Source organism: Notamacropus eugenii, chromosome 5, assembly GCF_028372415.1.
Source record: "Notamacropus eugenii isolate mMacEug1 chromosome 5, mMacEug1.pri_v2, whole genome shotgun sequence".
NCBI classification, from domain to species: domain Eukaryota; kingdom Metazoa; phylum Chordata; class Mammalia; order Diprotodontia; family Macropodidae; genus Notamacropus; species Notamacropus eugenii.
The window spans coordinates 367516136-367538807 of NC_092876.1; the positions used below are offsets into that span (position 1 = coordinate 367516136).

Consider the following 22672-nt stretch of genomic DNA (forward strand, 5'->3'; position numbering starts at 1 on the left):
CTATTATTCTTTTCCATGCATTCTGAGATCTTTCCAGACTGACCTTGTCATTCCTCATCTCCACATTCAATCTCTATGCTTTTATGCTGACTCTTCCCCAGGTCTGAAATATACTAATTCCTTCCTCCAAGGCAGCTAGGTGGCTGCACAGCGAACACAGAGTACCAGGCCAGGAGTCAGGAAGACTCATCTTCCTAAGTTCAAATCTGGCCCAGACCCTTACTATCTGTATGACCCTAGGCAAGTCACTTAACCCTGCTTGCCTCAGTTTTCTCATCTGGAAAATAAGCTGGAGAAGGAAATGGCATATCATTCTAGTAAATAAAACCCCAAATGTGGTCGTAAAGAATAATCAAACATAACTTTTCAGTCTGAAAAATGATTGAACAACTAAAAAACCTCCTTCTCCAAGAATCCTTTGTTTCCTTAAAAACTTAGCTTAGATACCATTCACCATATGAATTCTTTCATGATCCACCTAGCTACTAGGGTCTTCTTCTTAATATAATATTATTATGTTATATGTGTGTGTGCATGTATATATACACTATAATGTATGTATAGACACATACATACACATGTGTGTTTGTATGTGTGTATATATACATATATGTGCCTATATATTCATATACACATGCATATATGTGGGAGGTTACATACAGGAGACTCCTAATAGAATGTAAGCTCCTTGAGGAGACTATTTAATTGTTGTTTTTATATTCCCAATGCCTAACACTGCCTGGAATATAGTAGATAATAAATATTTATTAATTAATATCGTTATAAATAAATATATGAGAGTTGGCATTCACCTGAGCTATAAATTTGAGAACAGATTCTTAGCTGGAAGAGAATAAGAAGGAAGACCAAAGATGCTTTCTTGCCTGTCTGGATTTGTTTCTTATCTGGAGGCATCACATATGACCTTCCCCTCCATAATCCTTTTATATAAGGGAAAATCTACTTTGTCATTGTTTTCTTCTCATCTCTCCTGGACTGTTTCTCTCTCTTTCTCTCTCTCTCTCTCTCTCTCTCTCTCTCACACACACACACACACACACACACACACACACACACACACACATCCACACTTACATTCACATAATAATAGAAGTTCATCCAAAAGTACAAATCTATAGGAATGCAATTCAGAAAGAAAGAAAAAAGCTTGAAACTACATCAAAATTTTCAGAGATATTTGTAAAATAAGGGAAATTAGGGAATTCTGGACCAAAGCTTTCTTTCCTCCCCAAATAAGTCAGATTACCTATTGATCATCAGTATTTTCCTGAGTAGACATTGCTTTCACAGCTCCCTGTTTTTCCTTTCACTTACCTTGAGACTGAATAGACACATTCAAAAGGAGAGTTGAAATAATTATCTGAATGGTTGAGGCCTTTAAAAATTACTGAAACTGTTCTAAATTATCAAGAGATAATTCCATTTCAATATTCAAATATATTTCATATGTAGATGGTATCCACTAAAGGGGCAAAGTTTGACTTTTCAAATTCAATGTCATGAAAGTTTCATATATTTCCTCTAACTTGTCTTTCTGAATAAGGATTCTCAGAAACCCTAGTTAGTGGCTATCCCAGTATTATCAATGTTGCAATAAATTTTGTCTGTGTGACAGACTGTCAGATCAGCAGGTTGAGAATGATTACTACAAGACGATAAAGAAAGATGGTGTGGTTCTGCCATACACCGGGCAAATAAATATGGCCTCAGGTAATATAACCAAATCTGCTTGTGCCAAGTTGTATATACCATGGTTTATTAACTAGTACAACCAGAGATTATGCGTTTGGGAAGGAGGTCTAAAATGGGCAAAGGGAAATGATTTGTTTAATTGTGTGGGAACATTTTCTGTAAAACAGGTGGAGCTTCTTATTCCCTTTCAACAAAAATAGAAGAAGTAAGCTTGAGCTCTGGACATGACGTAATATTAGACAAATCTTACCACTAGATTGTTTCCACAGCCCTCCAAGGTGCTGAGGTTGATGATGAAAATGACCACTGCTGGGAAGGTATTGTTATTTACAAACCCTCTGCAGTGAGAATCCCCATGCTTTCCATTCAGTGCCAGATCTGTTTCAGAATAACCCGAAAAAAGGACTGTGCAAAAATTAATCTTCATTGTAATGGCCTGTACTCCACAGTAGACACTTATGTCTCTTTCAGCTGAAATGAAAGTATATGAAATGGAAATGTAAAACTGTGCATATTTCAAAACACTATCGGAGCTTTTAATGTTATTTATATACTCAACTTTTAGACATATTCAATTAATTTTCACATTATTCATCTAACTCCCCATATTGAAAGGTCTCCTGTACAGGGTAGAAATGAAAGGATTCCCCACTGCTATTAAATTTTTCCAAATACTCCTACTTGTGGATAATAATAACAACAATAAAAAATAATAGCTAACATTTTATATAGTACTTCCCATGTGTCAGGCACTATGCTCAGCATTTTACAAGTACGATCTCATTTGATCACTGATGACAATGTATAAAATATGTCAAGTCCCAGAATACTATAAAACCTCAATGAATTCCAGATGAATTTTTTAAAAAATTGGTCTAACCATCCAAACTGGAAAAGTAAAGTGGATGAATAATACATGGTTATTATGTTGCATAGTGTGAAATGCAGCTAAAGCAGCCCATTAAACCAGTCTGTTCCTCTGTTAATTTATCTCTCCCTATGTAAATTCTGAAAACAACACATAGACATAAAGATATAGTCATATTTATATCCAGCTATGTCTTCTAGAGACAGAGGCTAGACCTGAAGTTTGGCTAGTAAGTAAGAACAAGAGAAAAAAAAAAGCCTGAATGCTACATTAATACTCCCAAGTTATGAAAATAATAAGAAGGTATTTTCTATGGAGAATTCATGGGAAAACCCAAACAAGAATCTCACAGAAGGAAAAGATATAGAGAAATTACAACATATATCAGAGAAAGGAATACCTTCCCTGATAAAATATGGCTCCTTCCAAAATATCCAATAGGTCAGATTGACATTTCACGAAAAGCTGAAAAACCAGCTACCAAATTTGGAAATGCAATTTCTCATTATCTCTGCAAAAGTACACTGAGATAGAAAATTGAGTGAGCAATTCAAGTTCTTGAGAAGTAACTGACCTAGGAAACTCAAATTACTTATATCATCTGTTTATTTGTACTGATGAAACTCACTACATAATTCTTCAGATCTTTATTTCACTTTGTTCATGGGGATACACATTAGAAATAAAGTATGTCAAATACCACAATCATAATAATTGACTTTTTTTTCAAGTGCCAGCTTTAAGGTTTGCAAAGCACTTTGTTCATTTTAGCTTCACAACTCTATGAGATAAGTGCTTTCATTATCCTCATTTTATAATAAAGAAACGGAGGCACCGAGAAGTTAATTGTCTTACCCAAGGTCACACAGTTAAGTAAGTGTCTGAGGCAGGATTTTAACTTACATCTTCCTGACTCCAAGTCTTAACACTATGCACTGTTGTTACCCAACTACTTCAATGGATGCATGAGAGGCAGCATGGTTTAGTACATGGAACAACTGAACTTGTAGTCAGTAACATCTGAGTTCAAGTCCCACTTCAAACAATGGTTTTACCTATAGGGGTGTGACCTATTTGATCCTCAGTATCATCATCTGTAAATTGAGGGTTTCAATACCACATAGTTTAAAGACTCAACTTAAATAATATATGCAGAATATTTTGCAAGCCTACACACATTATGTAAATGTCAGTGATAAATATGACCATGCATGCACACACACACATACACACACACATGAGTTGGGTATAATTCTATAAGGTATATTCTGCCCAGTTCTGTATGAGTTGTCATGGATAGTTATGTTTCTGAAGCCCACAGTGGTCTCTGAAATAAGCCAGATCAAATTAGACTCCTTTCAAGACTTCTCATTTGCTTTCTTCATCCATCAGACAACTGAAGAGGTCCAAAGAGGGGGGAAATGCCTCTTCCCTTCTTTCTCCAAGGGTCCATTTTCTTCATTAGAAAAAGGGTTTTATTTATTTTTATTGGCTTGACCTTTATTAGGGTTCAACTCTGTACTTCATTTCCCCTATGTCTTTGAAATGGAGATCAGTTATGAATAAATGCTGAAGTTCAAGAAATTACCAGGCAATATAAACTCCTTTCTACTCCCATGAAGCTTTTCATAAATACTACAACATACACTGAATCAAATAGTAATAAATATAACAGTAACCAGCATTTATATGGTTCTTTAAGATTTGCAAAGTGCGTTACAAATATTATCTTATTTGATTCTCACAACAACCCAAGGAGGTAAATGCTATTATTATCCCCATTTTACATAGGAGAAAACTAAGGCAAATAGATGCTAAGTGACTTGTGCAAGGGTCACACAGCTAGTATATATTTTAGACTGGATTTGAACTCAGGCCCAGCAATCTATCCACTACACCAACTAGCTGGCTTTAAAAAATCAAACAGAGGGGCAGAACCAAGCTGACTGAGTGAGAGCAACTACTCACCTAAGCTCTTAGACAAACTCCTTCAGATACCTCTGAAAGGAGAATCTGACCAAATTTTGGAGGTGCAGAATCCAACAGGAGACATACTGTGGCAGATTCAAAGCCCAGGACAGACTGGAAGGTCCACAGGAAGGATCTGTTCCATGGGGGTGAGCCCACAGCGCACAGCGCAGCAAGTCCAGCACAGCTGAGTGAGAGGGCCCTGGGAAACCTGAGACAGCAGCAGGCAGAACTTGACAGACTGGCAGCCCAGGGTGAGAGACCAGCAGAGCCAAGCAAGTGACAGCCACTGGGCACCAGATATCAGCTGCAGCAGCTCCTGAGACTTTCAGCCCCAGGATTAAACGTCTGTAAGTCACCTACTTGAACTTCCAGGAGCCAGGATGGCAGAGTGATCAGTAAATGCTCTCTCCTCCCCCCTTGATGACCTTGAAAGAACCGTAAAATATTTCCCCAGGAAAATCCTGGATCAGCAGGAACAGTAGAGGGGGCAAATAGTCTCATAACACCTGAGGCTAGGAAAATAGCTAAGGGGCAGTCCTCCTACTGTCACAGAGGCAAACTGGAAGGAAAGGGGCCCCAGGGCAGAGGAAAATCACACTAGGACCCAGGCAAGCCTTAGCACCAGGAGAGGAGCCCCAGGAGGGGTGGAAACTCACACTAGGATCTAGGTGTGCCTCAGCACTCCAGGGGAAATGGGAAGACAATAGGGCAGCTGTGATCACCATCCCCTGAGCTTGCCTTTGCCTCAGTTCAGCTGAGGAGATCTCCCATGACCAGACCACCCCTGCCCCACTCTTAACGAGCTAACCTCACTCTTAGCTTTTTCACACAAGTCAGCTCAACATCAAGTTCTGCAGCTTCTAACTGAAAGAACCAGAAGCCACAACACACAATCATCATCATGAACAAGAAAAATCAAAAGAAGGGCAAAAAATCCATAGAATCTTTCTATGGTTACAAAGACCAAAACACAAATACCAAAGAGATCAGTGATGGTGAGACTGTACTTCCATCTGAAACTTCAGAAGGTTCTATGAGCTGCTCATATGCACAAACAGCTCTCCTGGAACAGCTGAAGAAGGAAATAGGAAAAAAATTGGCCAATGATTTTAAAGTATAAGAAAAAAATTCACTGATGAGAACATCTCTTTGAAAAGGAAAATTGAACAAATGGAAAAGGAAGTACAAAAATTAACTGGAGTAAATAACTCCTTAAAAGGAAAAATTGGACAGATGGAAAAGGAGATGCAAAAGTTAACTGAAGAAAACAATTTGATAAAGATTAGAACTGGACAAGTAGAAACTAATGACTCTATGAGACAGAAGAATCAGTCAAACAAAATCTAAAGAATGAAAAGATAGAAGAAAATGTAAAATATCTAATTAGAAAAATAACTGACCTGGAAAATAGATCCAGGAGAGAAAATTTAAGAATTATTGGCCTGCCAGAAAGCCACAATGAGAAAAAGAGTCTGGACAACATCTTCCTAGAAATCATCAAGGAAAACTGCCCAGAAGGGCTAGATCCAGAGCTCAAAATAGTCATCGAAAGAATCCACCGTTCACCTCCTGAAAGGGATCCCATACTAAAAATCAAACAGGAGGTTAAGTTTGATTCTGAAGATAATTTTTTTATTGGGAGAGAGAGGTGGAGGGACAGGACATGGTCAGACCTGTACTTTAGGAATTTGACAGCTTGATGGAAGATGAACTAGAGAGATGTGAGGTTTAAGGCAGGAAGATCAGTCAGCAAGCCTTTGCAAATGTCCAGGTGAAGGGTGATGAGGACGAGAGTGGGGGCAGCATTATCTCAGCTTCTCCTCCAAAATGAGGGGGAGATAATTAGTCTAAATTGACATCCAGGATTCCTTAACTAATGGTAAGCCATCTGTATTCTTGATGATCTGCCATTTTCTGCTGTATCATTGAAGAATTATCTCCTCTGGAAAGAAACCTAACAGACCAGGAGCTGATCACATTTGAAAGCGTGAGATCAAATGATGGTTTTTCAACAAAGTAAGAAATAGAAAACTGTTCACCTCCAGACTCCCTGAAATTGCTAAACCCTTTTCAGGCCCTTATACAGTCAAATCTTTTTCTGGTGGTAGATGCACAGGGTAGCCATCCAAGCACAGTTTTACCCCTTGCAGTGCTCATAAAAAGAAAGACTTTCCAAAGGGCTAGATTTTGTTCTTTTGCCAGAGGTAGAGAAGTTAGCTTTAGAGTTACTGAATCACAGGAGCTCTCAGCAATTAAATTATATGAGCTTGTTTATTTCCAAGGTTTGGCCTGAATTGTGATATTCCTTTGAGTAATACTAAAATATTAAACTGTGTAATGAGGGCAAAGGGATGGAAACATCAAAAAATTTAGTAGTTCAATGTTTCTTTTAAGTGCTCTGTTTTTGAAATTCTTGAGTGTCTTTTAAATAGGAGACAAGTATAAGCAGAGGTTATAGACTAGCAGCCAAAATAGCAATACATGTATTTTCCTTACAGACAATTTGCCAGACTTTAGCCTTTAAACAGAAAACTAACAAAGCAAAACATAAACTTGACTTGAGTACAGCTAGAAACAAAAATGTTTAGTTTTTGTTGTTTTGGGGGAGATCGGGAGTTTTTCATACAACAATTCTTTTATCTATATTCAAATCATTCATTCAGAGAACACTGAATACCCCAAATGTGCCTGGTCCAGATTAACAGGTATAATCTGACTCTCTCTAGAGACGAGAGATAGGAAAATTTCTTACACAAGGAAATAAGGGGGAGGGGGGGGAACACTACCTTGTCATTCTGCTTCCAGATTGTAAGAGTAAAAAAATAACAAATTATTTTTTTAAATCCCAAGTTAACACACACACACACACACACACACACACACACACACACACACACACACACACACACACACCTCTTGAAGGATCTAAATACATGTCCCAGATATATTCCTAGGACAAATGTTTATATTACTTCCTTGTCTCTCGGAGGCACTCAGTGAAGAGGCCAGTAGCCACAGAGGATATAGACTTAGAGAAAGCTTTTTCTCATTGTCACTGCATAAACTAGACTCTGGGACAAGTAATGAGGAAGGGGAAAGGGAAGGACTTTCCTTACCCTTCACAAGGATGCCCTTTGCAAAGATGTTTCCCAAGACTCAAAGGGAGAATTGGCTTAGTGAATCCATGAGAATCCAGCAATATCTATAGTCATATAAAAAAATGCTCTAAATCATTACTGATTAGGAAAAAATATATAACAACTTTGATGTACCACCTCACTCCTATCAAATTGGCTAATATGATAGAAAGGGTAAATGATAAATCTTGAAGAAGATGTGGGAAAATATGACACTAATGCATTTTTAATGAAGTTGTAAATTGATCTAACCATTCTGGAGAACAATTTGACACTATGCCCTAAGGGCTATAAAATTGTGCATATCCTTTAATCCAGCAATACTACTGATAGGTCTATATCCCAAAGAGATCATAAAAAGGGGGAAAGGACTCACATGTACTAAAATATTTATAGCAGCTCATTTTGTGGTGACCAAGAATTGGAAATTGAGAGGATATCCACCTATTGGGTAATGGCTGTGATATATAAATGTAATGTCAAATACTATCATGTTATGAGCAGGAGGATTTCAGAAAAACCTAGAAAGACATATATGAACTGATTGTGAGTGAAGTGAGTAGAACCAGGAGAACATTGCCATAGTAACACTAATATGGGATGATCAACTATAAATGACTTAGCTATCCTCAACAATGCAATGATCCAAGGCATTTCCTAAAGATTCATGATAGACAATACTATTCACATACAGAGAAAAAAACTGATGGAGTCTAAATGCAGAATGAATCATACTATTTTCACTTTCTTTATTTTTTCTTATTTTTCCTTTTGTTGTTTCTTTCATACAGAAATGTGTTTTACATGAATGTACATATATAACCTATATAAAATTGCTTACTGCCTTAGGGAGGAGGAAAGGAAAGGTAAGAGGGAGAAAAAAATTGGAGCCCAAAATCTTATTTTAAAATGAGCATTAAAAATTATCTTTATGTGTAATTGGAAAAAAATAAAATACTATTTAAGGGAGAGAGAGAGAGAGAGAACCCAGCAATATGCTCTTCCACAGAAAGACAGAAGAAAATACCCAGAGATTGCCTATGTGCATAAATTAGTTTTAAAAAAAACTAATAGAAGAGCATTGAATGTTCCTTGAATGTAGAAATCACTTTGTATATGCTTTCTGTATCCTGCCCAAAATACCTGTTATAACACTTTGCACATAGGCACAGGAGCAATTAATGCACATAGTAGGATCTCAGCAATAATAAAAAGCTAGTATTTGTACAATGTTTTAAGGTTTGCAAAGGGCTTTACATGTTACCTTCTTTCGTGTCTCACAATAACCTTGTGAGGTACATGCTGTAATTATGCCCATCTGAATTATGCCCATTATGAAGAAACTGAGATACAGGATTCTGTCTTGGGTCCTCTTCTTTTCTCTCTTTATGCTACTTCATTTGATGATCTCATCAGCTTCCATGGAATTTATTACCATCTTTATGCTGATGATTCTCAGATCTTCCTTTCATGCCCCAAATCTTTGTTGACCTCCAAACTCACATCTCTAGTGGCCTTTCAGATATCTCAAACTGGATATCCAATACCCATTTTAAACTCAATATATCCAAAATAGAACTCATTATTTTTACACTTAAATTCTCACCCCCTCCTAACTACCCTAGTAAATGTCAAATACTATCTTCCCAGCACCTCAGTCTCACAGCCCAGGTGTCATACTTGACTCCACACTGTCTCTCACACCCTATATTCAAATTGTCACCAATGTCTACTGATTTTACCTTTGAAACATCTCTTGAATACACTCTCCCTTCTCTCCTCTGACTCTGCAGGTGTCAGGACCTCATCACCACATACCTGAATTACTCCAATAGCCTGATGGTGGGTCTGCCTAACTCAAATCTCTCCCCACTCCAAGTCCACCCTCAATTTAACCAACAGAATGATTTTCCTAAAATGCAGGTCTGATCATGTCACACATAGCACCTCCCACTACCACACACACACACACACACACACACACACACACACACACACAATCTCAATAAACTCCAGTGGTTCTGTATTGCTTCCAGAAACAAATACAAAAATTCTCTGTTTTGCATTCAAAGCCCTTCATAACAAAGCCTCTTCCTACTACCTTTCCTGTCTTCTTAAACCTCACTCCCAAACATATACTCTTTGATCCTCTGACACTGATCTCTGGTTGTCCCATGAATAAGACACTCCATTCCTCAGCTCTGGGCATTTTCTCTGGCTGTCCCCCATGCCTGGACTCTCTCATCTCTGTCCACTGGCTTTCCTGACTTTAATTCCCAGTTAAAATCCCATCTTTTACAAGAAACCATTCCCAGCACCTCTTAATTGTACTGCCTTCCTTCTTTTAATTATTTCCTGCTTATCTTGCATATAGTTCATTTGTATATATTCCTATACTTGTTGTCCCACTTATCAGATTGTGAGCTCCTTGAGGGCAAAGCCTTTTTTTTTGCCTCTGTTGTATCCCCAACACTTAGCACAGTTCCTGGCACAGAGTGGGAACTTAATAAATGTTTGTTGACTGACTGACTGACAAAAAGCTTAAGTGACTTTCCTCCAGTCATATGAAAACATTAAATTATTATATATAGCTTGCAAGTGTTTGAGTCATGATTTGAATTCAGGTCTTCCTGATTCCAAGGTACACATTCTTTCCACTATGCCACTTAGCTGCCTAAAACATTATTGATCAATCCAGTAAAGAAATGTACGCCTAGTCAGCTATTTGAAAAAGTTCCCTATTCACATCAACTGAACAAAAGAAAAGAAGGGAACTATCCCACATAAACAGGATAGGTTAGAAATATCAGTGTGCATCTGGTCACTGGAGATATTGATTCACATGTTTGTAGAAGATTATGCCAATTGAAAGTAGAAGATTAAGAAGAGAAAGGCAGATTTAAAGTGAAAAGGGGCCTTAGAAGATACCTGTAAACAGGATTTGTATTAATGAACTATTGTTTAAAATGCAGGCATAATGAACTCATGGCAAAGGGAAGGATTGTGCTTATAAGAACTAGTTTAAAAAAATTTACCAGAAAATCTAATCAAAAGGGTTTTAAACTGAAAATGAAGGAAAGAGGAAAAAACTGCTTATATAAAAGACGTCTACTACAACAGAAAATAGTGGATATAAGATAGGAAAAAGGATAGCAGAAAAAAGGACTAGAGATAAAATATCCAAGAAGAGAAAATAAAAAAGTGCATGGTCTTAGATGTCTATATAAAATTCATAGATAATTAACAGGATGAATTAAAAATCCCTAATAGAAGGCAAATATGATCTCATGGGTTAATTAATGAGATTTGGTAGGATAGGATTCAAGAATTTTGCACTGGAAATCTGTCTCTCATTCAAAAGGAAAAGAATAGATAAAAGGGGAGCAGCATTGCATATTAGGAAAAATGTACTTGTGAGAGAAAGTTCAGAGAACATATAGGGTAAAGATATATATACGGTATATATCTTTATATATTGGTGGGGGGCGGGAGAGAGTGATACTGTTGTGAGGATATGCCATTGACCTGGACAGCAAAGGGAATTAGATGAAGAAGAATTTGATAAATAACACAAATGACATGGAATCATTTCATTACATGGAAATATTACATTATGAAGAACATCAATTCTCCCTACAACTGCTGATGCTCTATTTCTTTCTGTATGTTGTCTCTGTGTATTTCCTTCCAAAGCAGAACAGTTGATAAATTTGTGAATTGTCTGATTGATAATTTCATCATTCAAATGATACAACTAGGTGATGGAGTCAGGAGGTCTGGAGTTCAAATCCAGCCTCTGACACTTACTAGTTGTATGACCTTGGGCAAATCACTTAACCTCAATTGCCTCAAAAAAAAAAAGAAGAAGTAGAACAGAAGACTTCTATTCTGGATGTCATCTGAGCAACAATGAGGAGTTGGTTGTTGAAGCAGAAATGACAGGAACCTTGAAGGCAAGGGACCATTCCATATAGAATTTGTAACAAAGAAGAAAGAGAGAAAGATGACAGAGTGATAGGAAGCAATGCAATAGCTCTTCCCCACAAACTCCTCCAAACCAATCTAGAAAATGCACAAAACCAAATCCTGATAGGAAAATTCAGAAAAAAAAAAATCACAGTGAGTCATTTGTCCAGCCCACCTCAGCTTAGGGAGACAGAGAAGGAGATCAGAAGACAAGTTGAGCTAAAAACATGGATAGAAAGAGGTTATGCGCTAGGGCAAGAGAAGGACCCAGATCTAAATCGAGGGACTCCTAGATCCATACCAGGGCACTGTAACAGGAACAGGTGTGAACTGGTAGCTCCATTACATACTGCTCAGTTCCTGGTTATAGACCCTCGTAAGAGAAAGGACCTGGTCAGGGAGTGGCATCCACAGTTAGGGAGGTCCCAGGTGGTGTATAAAGAAAGGAGGAAGTTTAAAAGCCAATAACAGCAGCAGCACTGTGATTCAGACTCCAGGTCCATAGCAAAATCTTATTTCCAGCATCTAGCTCAGCCTTCAAAGGAGTAATTAGAGTAGGAAGTCCAGACCAAATGAGACCTAAATTTCTGTCACTGACCCAGTAGTACTGAAAGGGACAGAGTCAACAGCAGTCTCATCTTGCAAAAAATGGAAACCCTCAACAAGAACTTGCAAAGCTCAAACCAGGGGGGCAGCAATTAGACTTTGTCCTAGATCAGACCCCTCAAGAAGCCCTGCAAATTTGCGAGTCCCCAGACTGTCCTGAGATCCCAGTAATGCAGCACTGGAAAGCCAAAGAAAGTCACAACAGGACCAATTCAGACCTTCTGTCTTTAAGTGTGGCAGAGCCTAGCCTTAACATCAAAACTAGTCAACAAGTTGCCTGAAACAATGAGCAAACAACAACAAAAACAATTTCACAGTAATGAGTTATTATGTTAATAGGCCCATTCAACACACAAATGCAAGAGAAAGGAATGACTAAAATATCTACAAGTAATGTCTCAGAGGAAAACATACCGTGGGCATAAACTCAACTAGATTTGCTGGAAGAGTTGAATCAAGAAGGGTTTTTTTGTTTTGTTTTTCTTTTTCTTTTAAGAGTTAAAAAAGGGTGTTTTTGTTTTTGATTTTTTACAAATGAGAGTGCTTGAGAGGGAAAATGGAAAATAAATAAGAGCAATGAAAGAAAGAATTGGAAAGGAAATCAACAGCTTGGCACAAGAGATACAAAACCTCACCCAAGGAACAAACTGTGAAAATAAGAATGTAGCAAATAGAAATATTGCCATGACCAAAACCAAAAGTCTAGACATTATATTTTAAGAAATCTTGAAAGAAAATTCCAATCACTTAGAATGAAAGGGCAAAGTAAGAAACAGAAAGAATCTACTGCTCATCTTCTAAAAGTAGTCTCAAAATGACAACTCCCAGGATCATCATAGTCAAAATCCAGAGCTTACAGGTAAAAGAAAAAAATACTGCAAATAACCAGAAAGAAAAAAATCACGTACCATGGTACTATAGTCAAGATCACACACGATTTAGTAGTCACACTATAAAGGAGCAGAGAAGTTGTAATATGATAGATATTTCAGGAGGTATAGGATATGGGCTTACAACTAAGAATATCTTAACCAGAAAAACTAAGTATGATGCTATAGGGGGGAAACTGATTTTTTATAAAATAGAGGACTTCCAAACATTTCTGAAGAAAAGAACAGAGCTATTACATAAACTCTGAAGTTCAAAGGTAGGAATTTTAAAAAAACATAAAAAGGTAAACACAAATAATGATAAAGGACCAAACAAGGATAAACTGCTTATATTCGAATGGGGGAGATAAGGCATATGCCCCCCCCCCCAACCATCCTCTCCAAATCCTGTCATGATACATAGAAGGAATCCAATCAGATAAGGTCTAGGAATGGTTTTCTTATATCCTAATGATCTCAAGAAAAAAATGGAAAAAGAGGAAAAAAGAGGAAGAAATACATTGGAGGAAAAGAGAAAGAAAGAACGTGAAAAATTATCTCACATTCAGCATACACAAGTAGACATCTCTACAAACAAGGAGGCGGGTAGGGTAAGCAGTCAACACTTGAACCTTACTCTAATCTGAACTGGTCAAAAGGAAGAAAAATACATATATAGACAGGTGAGTACAGAAATGCATTTCATTTCACTAAAGAAAAGAACTTTAACAAAACAGAAATGGCCAAGAAACAACAGAGTCCAAAGAATGAAAAAATAGGATAAAATGTGAAATATCTCATTGGAAAAACAACTGACCTGGAAAACAGATCAAGGAGAGATAATTTAAGAATTATTGGACTACCTGAAAGCCATGATCAAAGAAAGAGCCTAGATAACATATTTCAAGAAATTATCAAGGAAAACTACCTCCCAATATATTAGATCTAGAGGGTAAAATAGAAATCAAAAGAGTCTACCGATTACCTCCTGAAAGTGATCCCAAGATGAAAACTCTCAAGGATATTATAACCAAATTCCAGAGCTCAAAGATCAAAAAGAAAATACTTCAATAGAAGTAAAACACTTAACATAATACTTAATAAAATACTTCAAGAGAAAATACAGCCAGAAAGAAGTAATTCAGATATTGTGGAGTCACAGTCAAAATTCCACAAGGTTTAATGGCTTCCACACTAAAGAAGTAGAGGATTTGGCATATGATACTCTGGATGGCAAAGGAGCTAGAATTACAACAAAGAAAAACCTACTCCGAAAGAATCAATATAGTCCTTTGGCAGGGAAGGGAAGGAGATAGGTAAATAATGAAATAGAGGATTTTCAAGCATTCCTGATGAAAACACCAGAGCTGAATAGACTATTAGAAATTTCAAACACAAGATTCAAGAGAAGTAAGTTAAACTGCTTGCATTCTTATATGGAAGGAGAATACATGTGACTCCTAAGAATTTATCATTATTAGGGCAGTTAAAAAGAAATTAGATTGACAGAGGACATGAATGTGTATCATTTATGTTGTAATGATTTCGCTAAAATGAAGGGGAGAGAAAGAGGGATGCATTGGGAAAAGGGAGAAGGAAGAGATAGGGGAAATGTTTCACATATAAAAGAGACATATCAGGAAGAGCTTTTACAATGGAGGGGGAAATGAAAGGGAAGGTGGTGGTCAGTGTTTGAACCTTCGTCTCATTAGAATTGTTCCAAGGAAGGAAGATAGATACACATTCAATTGTGTATAAAAATGTAACTTACCAATAAGGAAATAGGAGGGGAAGGAGATAAAAGAAAGAGGGAGTGGATGATCAAAAGGAAGTCTGATTAAAGGAAGCAGATTTTTGAGGAGGATAAAAAGAGAGAGAAAAAAAACAAAAGAAAATGGAATGAAGGGAAATACACAGTAATCGTAACTGTTAATGTGAATGGGATGAGCTCAACCATAAAATGGAAGCAGATAGCAAAATGAATTAGAAACCAGAATCTAACAACATGTTGTTTAAAAGGGACACACTTGAAACAGAAAGATGTACAGAGAGTTAAAATAAAGGGCTGGAGCAGAATCTAATATGCTTCAGGTGAGACAGACCTAGTAGTGATATTTCTGGGTCAAAGGATATACATAGTTTTGTATAACCCTATGGGCACAGTTCCAAATTGTTGTCCAGAATGGCTGGACTAGTTCACTACTCATGAACAAAATGGGATTTTATAAAGACACAGAGAGAATATGGAAGCAAAGACAAATAACTGAGAGTATATAGAAGAGTTCTTGCAAGAATTATATCAGAAAGAAAATAATTGTCAGTAGCTGCTAATGCTGAGAGTGAGGCAAGGATGGCGATGAAATTAAGATACACAAAAGGGGATTTCTCTTTTAGAAAGCTTTGTAGCTGAAAGATAAAAAGGCAGCTCAACTCTTTGGAGTAGATGGAATGATGATAACATTAAAAAGCTGTAAAGGATGAACTAATCAATTCTAAGTAATTTTTGTATTCTTTGTAGTTAAAAAGATTGAGCGTGTGCACACATGCACATACACACACAAAAAGACTAACAGGGAATGTTTAACAAAGAGGTCAGGCAGAATCTAATCACTATCAATGAGTTATAGTCACCAGGTTGAGTTGAATTACATAGCAGAATACTAAGATAACTGCCAAATAGGACTACTGAGTCCTCAGTAATCTTCAAAAGACTTTGGAAGATGGTAAAGGTGATGAAGATTTGGAGGTAGTCAGGCCCAGTTTTTCAAAACAAAAATAAAGTCTACAAACTATTGACCAATAATCTTGGCTTCTATTCCTAGCAAAATCCTAGAATATACTATTATGATGGTTTATGAACATTTAAAGAAGTAACAATCACTAAAAACAAGCATGGTTTCATGCAGAACAAGTTATATCAGACAATCTCATTTTTTGGCAAGATAACAAGACTATTAGTAGGGACATTATTTAGATATGGTACCCTTACATTTCAGCAAAGCATTTGAGATATTATGCTGTTCAGGTGGATAAAAGAAAAATGTGGACTAGATGATAGTATAGTTTGATGGATTTGGAGCTACTTAAATTATCCAGCCTAAAAAGTCATCATTTAATAGGTCAATGGCAAATTAAAGAGACGTTCTCTAGAAGTGTACCTGAGGGATCTATGCTTATCTCTCTATTGTTCAATATTTTTATTATTGACTAAAATGAGAACATAGGTATCAAATTTTCATATGAACAAATCTTAGAATATTATATAAAATGAAATAGATCCAAACAGATCTTAAAATTAGAAAGATAAGATGATAATGCATAATTAAATTCAATAGGAATAAATGTAAAGTTTTATATGTTTGAACATTTCCTGTAAAGAAGATCTGGGTGGGGAGTTAAGGAAATACAAGTTTAGTATAAGTCAATATTGCTATAAGGCAAAAAAGCTAACATTATCCGTAACTAGGGCATATCATACAAGGCATAATGTTTTCTTTTAGGGAAATAAATTTAGTTACACTTTGTCTTGGTCAAACCACATTTGAGAAATTATGTTTGCTTCTAGTCACCTAACTTTATAAAAGACATAAATGAACTATAAAGTATAAAGAGATGGTGAGATGACTAAATAATATGACATTAGAATTAACTGAAGGAATTAGGGGCATTTAGAATAAAGACGTGAAGAGTTGAGAGTATGTGATTGCTGTATTTAAGTACATGAATATGACTATGAAGATCAATAATATGTGGAAATAGTATTAGACTGGTTCTGCTTGCCATCAGAAGGCAGAATGAGAAGCAATGTGTGAAAGTTACAAAGAAATAGGTTGAGGGAAGCCATAAGTTTAAAAAAAATCTCTATTAGAGCAACCTAATGTGGAGTAGACTATTTTTGGATATTGTGGGTTCCACCTCATTAAAATATCTAAGCAGAGTATGGACAACCATTTCTTGGGATTGTTGTAGAAAGGACTTTTGGACTAGATAACCTCTGGAGTCTCTTCTAGCTTAATATTCTGTGAGTCTGGGATCTCCCATTAGAGTAGCATAGCTTGAAGTCTCCCGAAGTCAAAATTAAAGCACTTGAAACAATTTACATTTGAACAAATATTGATCTTTTGAACTTAAGTTTTTTCCCATGGATGGCAGTTTATGTCTATTAAAGTCAACAAACAGTAAGTCCCTTCTATGTGCCAGGCACTGTGCTAGATACTAAAGTTTAAGAAAAAGACAAAATATAGTCTATGATCTCAAGGAGCTCACAGTCATTAGGAGAAGACAACATGCAAGTAACTATGTACAAAGAAAATATATACAGGATAAATTGGAGGTAATCAACAAATGGAAGATGATAGTATTAGGAGGAATGTGGAAAGAATTCTTCTAGAAACTGGAATTATAACTGAAACTTGAAGGAAGCCAAGAAAACCAGAAAGCAAAGATGAGGAAGGAAAGAATTCCAGAAGAACCAAGTTCAAATCCTATCTCTGACAAATACTGACTATCTGACCTCAGGCACTACAGAGAAGGTCCCAATTTGATATTGGTAGAGGAAGTTCCTCATCAAGGAATTCTCTAAACAGAAGAAAACACAAGTCAGGTCCTAATGCCCTATTTTATCAAATCCTCCACTAAACTCCTTTGAGTGGTAGGAGATGACCCTGAATTCTCAATGGCTAGGCCAATGCACATGTAGTTCTGATAGGCCCTTCCATGATTTGGAGTAGAAGTATCCAGCAATGGATACCACCCACCCTGGTAAGTTCAAAGATGATCAACATTCGAGTTTGACCACAATATTATGAATAATTTTTGGCCATAATCTCTCACAAAACCAGCTATAAAGCATGGAGGAATTATCAGGTAGATAGAAAGTAGAGAAAGTATTCCTACTAATACAATCACAGTTATATGTCAAAAAAAGTTTGTCTGATAAAACATGGTATATGTGATATACTACCAAGAATCTACTCTCAGTAGGGCTTCAATTTTGAGTTATTTTTGTTTTTGTTTGCTGTTTTTGTTTTTCTGGGAGTGATAGATTTATAAGGATCTTGTCTGGGACCCATTGTCATATAAGAGGAAACATGATATTGTCTATGGAAAAAGTGTTAGGCTTAAAGACCATGAAGCCTAGGTTCAAATACTACTTCTGACATCTTCTAGTTGTGAGACTACAGGAAGTTATGTAGTTTTTCCATACTTTATTATTGTTGTTTTTTTAGTCCTGTCTGACTCTTTGTGACCACATTTGGGGTTTTCTTGGCAAAGATACTGGAGTGCTTTGCCATTTCCTTCTTCAACTCATTTTACAGATGAAAAAACTGAAAAAACTGAAGCAAATAGGGTGAAGCCCAAGGTCACACAACCAATAAGTGTCTGAGGTCAGATTTGAACTCAGGAAGATGAGTCTTCCTGACTCCAGGCCTGATACTTTCTCCACTGGGATGCCTTTTGTTGTTGTTCATCCACACTTTGGTTTCCCGTAAAATGAAGTTGGGAATAAGGTACAACATATGTATAATAACCTACTTCCCTCAGCTGTTGTGAGAGAATGTACAAGCAGTGCTTTGCAAATCTTAAAGTGCTATATAAATGTCAGCTATTATTATTAACAAAAGCATGCATTTGCAAAATGCTGGAGCCATGTAACTGTGAAATGTTAATTGGTCCACATGGCAACTGAACAGACATCTCCAGCTTCATTAGCACTGTGCTCCGAGCTAACTAGTCACAGCCTGTCAAATAAAAAGTCATCTTGCCAAAATATTTATTGCATGTTCACATTAGTATTAGTCTAAAATTAATAGAAGCAAAAAATCATTTGGTATAATGAGAGAAATCTTTTTTTTGAGAATTCATTGCCTTCAAGGGCCTCAGACGTTCCAATTGGAAGACGTTACTTCCCATAATCCAATCAGTGTTCAAGTGGAAATCTAGCTCCAATGATCTAACTAAAAGCAAGTCACTTAAGAAAGAACTCCACTTCTACCTCAGTTGTATGAGAGCCACAACCCTTGCCAGGAACTAATGTTTACAAATTGCCTGGGATTTTCAGAGGACAGGGATTATTAGAGTGTTTTCATTGTAATATGATAGAAATCATTTACAATTCCCTTTAATAAGCCTTCATATACTATAATAATGAAATATTCATGTTAAAATGCAAGAATTCCTAAAGGGTACTGGTATCTCAATGGCACAAAATATCAACAGCTGAGGAAAGCTTTAGCCTGGATTAGAAATTCAAATTCCTACTTTACGTAGCACTGGGTTCTTGCCAGTACGGTTTTTTTCATCAGAACAGCTAGGTCTTGTTAGCAATTGCAAGCTGTTGTTTCAAATGCATATGAAAGTTGATGAAAATAGAGTAAGCCTACTGTTTTCCACAGAGACAACCTCTAGCACTGAGCATTTATTGAAGCCAACTGAGGTAAGCTTTGATCAGCTCCATGAGGCACAAAAGGGCCGAATGGCCATAATTACACAGGCAAGTGGAGAGTTAAAGTTGAGAGATTCAGGCTAGAAGCCACACTGTCAAGATAAAAGAGAACTGGGCCCTGAATTATTCAAAGGGATTGTGCTGGATGTAGTCACTGAGTTCCCTGGCTAATTACTCACCTCTTTACTCTTCACTTTACCCTTTTATACCCATCATAATAAGATCACCACCTGTTACTTGTTTCAGTTCAGCAGAATAATTTAATTCACTGATTGTATTTATAAATACAAAGTAGAAATGTTGGCCATAATCATGTTCAAAATGTAAGGGCCCACAAAAAAATGAGAAGAAAGTGTGGATGGTCTGAGCTCTAGTTCTGACTCTCCCTCTGATTTGCTATGTGAGCTTAAAGCAGTGACATGATGGTAAATGTTTAACAACCAGCTCTCCCACCTCCCCACTACCCCAAAAGTGCATGACATACTGTTCAGTTTAATCCGCATTATTAACATTTTCTTTATCACTTTCTTAAATCTAGACCATTGACAAAACAATAAATCAAACATTCACAAACTTAACTTGCAAACCTTAGTGTACCTTAGGTGGATTTTAGTTCACGTAAGGTAGATTTTTGTTGTCCTTTCTTAGCATTTAGCTCCCAGGACTCGTAGCCATAACAGTCTGTAGTTCCCAGGTGTTAGATAATATTTCCCAGGCTCATGACTTGTAAACAGTCCTACCATGCCTGCACAGTGAGATATGGAGATGACGTAATGTAATATTAACCATGCTTTCACTAAATGACGATATTGCTAAAGTTAACCTGTAAGCTTAATGTTGGCAAAATGCCTTGTCTGTTGCTCTATAAATCAAGTGGGCACTGGTCAGTAAGTCAGGATTTGGGATTTGAGTGATACATAAAGGAATTCATGTACCTATCTTGATCTGTCCCCATCAATGTTTGGGGGAAATCTGTGTTTGCTTCAACCAGTCCCCATTGAGTTTTAGGGAACCTGTAGGTGGTATTATATTCTCTCCACCCCTGTGAGAAGAGTGATTAGGGAGTCTAGAGGAGTTGGTGGTCCCATTATCAGCAACCCCTTTGAGAAGAATAGAATAGAATAAAGTAAGTTAGCTTATTTAACCCCTTATTATGACTCCACTCATGTCTTCCTGTCTGCCCAGGTCAAAAGTGAACCTGTGCTAGAACACCTGCTAACAGCCCTCCTATGTCTTCACTTATTTTACATTGGTGTAGTTGGTGTTACCTGTGTGTTTACCTATGAAACATGCTGATTTCTGAGGTATAAGTGCTCACACTGAAAATTTAAGAAACCAGTATGAGCTGGCTCCAGCACACTCTTGTGAAGGCAAGTTACTTTAAACCCAGAGGCCTTGGTTAGCTCATTTGTTACATGTTGTTTTCCCCAAACAAATAGAAGTTTATTAAGAGGAGGGACTGTTTACATTTTGTCTTTGTATCCTCACTGCCTTGTACAGTGTCTGATACAACATAGAGCATAATGAAGGCTTATTGATTGACCGATCTTATAAATGAAGTTATAATTGATTCATAGAATAATAACTGCTTCATAGATACAAGCCAATATAGTTCTTGAACAAGAAAACACATTGGGACAATAAAGCATATATCATAATAAATCTGCTCAGTGTGTGCAGATGTACTGAGGTCAAACAGTTTATGTGATGGTGTGATTATGATGGACTGAATGTAGTGTGGTGCCAGCTCCCTTCAGGCTATGTAGGCCAATCGTCACCTTCCTTCCTGTTTGCATTTTCTTCAGATCTGATTGGCACTCTTTCAATATGAGGTCCAAAACAACCAACTCAATAGTCAAATTGATGTCATCAACTGGCGTGAGTGGTCACCTAAATATCGCACAAATAAAGAGATGAGAAAGAAGAGCAAAGAGCTGTATTAGCAAAACAATATTATTAGCAGCATGAGCTGAAGAAATTGTTTATATAAAGTAAAAAGTTCTGGAAGCTATTTCTCTAGACTTATAATCTAAGAAGTATCCTAGCCATTGCAGATATTTTTCTGTTGATGGGGTGAGACTTACTCAGAAGCTGTAAAATGTGTTTCTATACCTTGTACAGTTAGAATAGTGCTTATATAGCAATCTGACTCTTACCTCCCCTTGTTAGCAAGGAAACCTCTCTTTGACTTATTTAACTGCTTTCCATCTCACTTATTGCCAGGATGGATCATGGAATAAAGTTTAGCATGCCTGTATTCTTTGTCAACCCAGTATATATAGCAGAAAATGCTATCTACTTCCAGGAAGGAGGCATTTCAATCCACTGCCACGCATGTAGAAGAAAGTCAGATTGTTTACCAGGGTTGAAAATCATTAGGAAATCTCGTCATCTATAATACTGAATCATCTTTGGCACTCACACCTCATCATTATCCTCTGTCCCTCTGAAGGGAGAGTGGAGACATGAACAACAAAACTTCAATTTGAGAAGGGGACCCAGGACAGAAAACTCCTCATTTCCTACCTGGCTGCACTATTTTGGGACTTCTCTGACTTCTGCCCCTGAAGGAGTATTTTACCCTTAATCCAGGAGTCTTCTTCTGTGTGTCATCTTCCCCATTATATCCTAAACTCCTTGAGAGAAGGGACTGTCTTTAGTCTTTGTATTTGCATTCCCAGCACTTAACAGTTGCCTCGCACATAGTAGGTGCTTAATAAGTATTTGTTGACTAACTGAGATAGAGTGGTGATGAATTCAAAGTGTAGAGTGAGACATATACATACATACATACATGTATTTGTGTGTACATGTATCCATGTATGTTGGATAACAACAATGTGGAAATTTATTTTGTTTGACTATACATGTTTGTAACAGATTTTATTTTCTTGCTACCTCAATGGTGGGAGGGAGCAATGAGGCAGGAAGGGAAGGAAGGGAACAAGAGGTGAGAAGGTGAGAGAGGAGAATGTGGAGCCGAAAAGAAAATAAAATTGGATTTTTTAGAATGAAAGAAAATATCTGAGTTTGAAGGGACCCAAGGGATTATTTAGTTCATCTGAAAAGGAGTCTTCTCAGCAACTTTCCCCAGTGA

At 37.0% G+C, this 22672-nt stretch overlaps 1 protein-coding gene across 1 annotated transcript in view; it reads right to left on the minus strand.

Moving 5' to 3' along the window:
• ZPLD1 (zona pellucida like domain containing 1) overlaps positions 1 to 22672 on the minus strand; it is a 66713-nt gene that overhangs the window by 34911 nt on the left and 9130 nt on the right. Inside the window, exon 2 of the mRNA XM_072614129.1 lies at positions 1964 to 2184. Coding sequence (XP_072470230.1) covers positions 1964 to 2184 — 221 coding nt within the window. The remainder of the gene's footprint in view (positions 1 to 1963; positions 2185 to 22672) is intronic.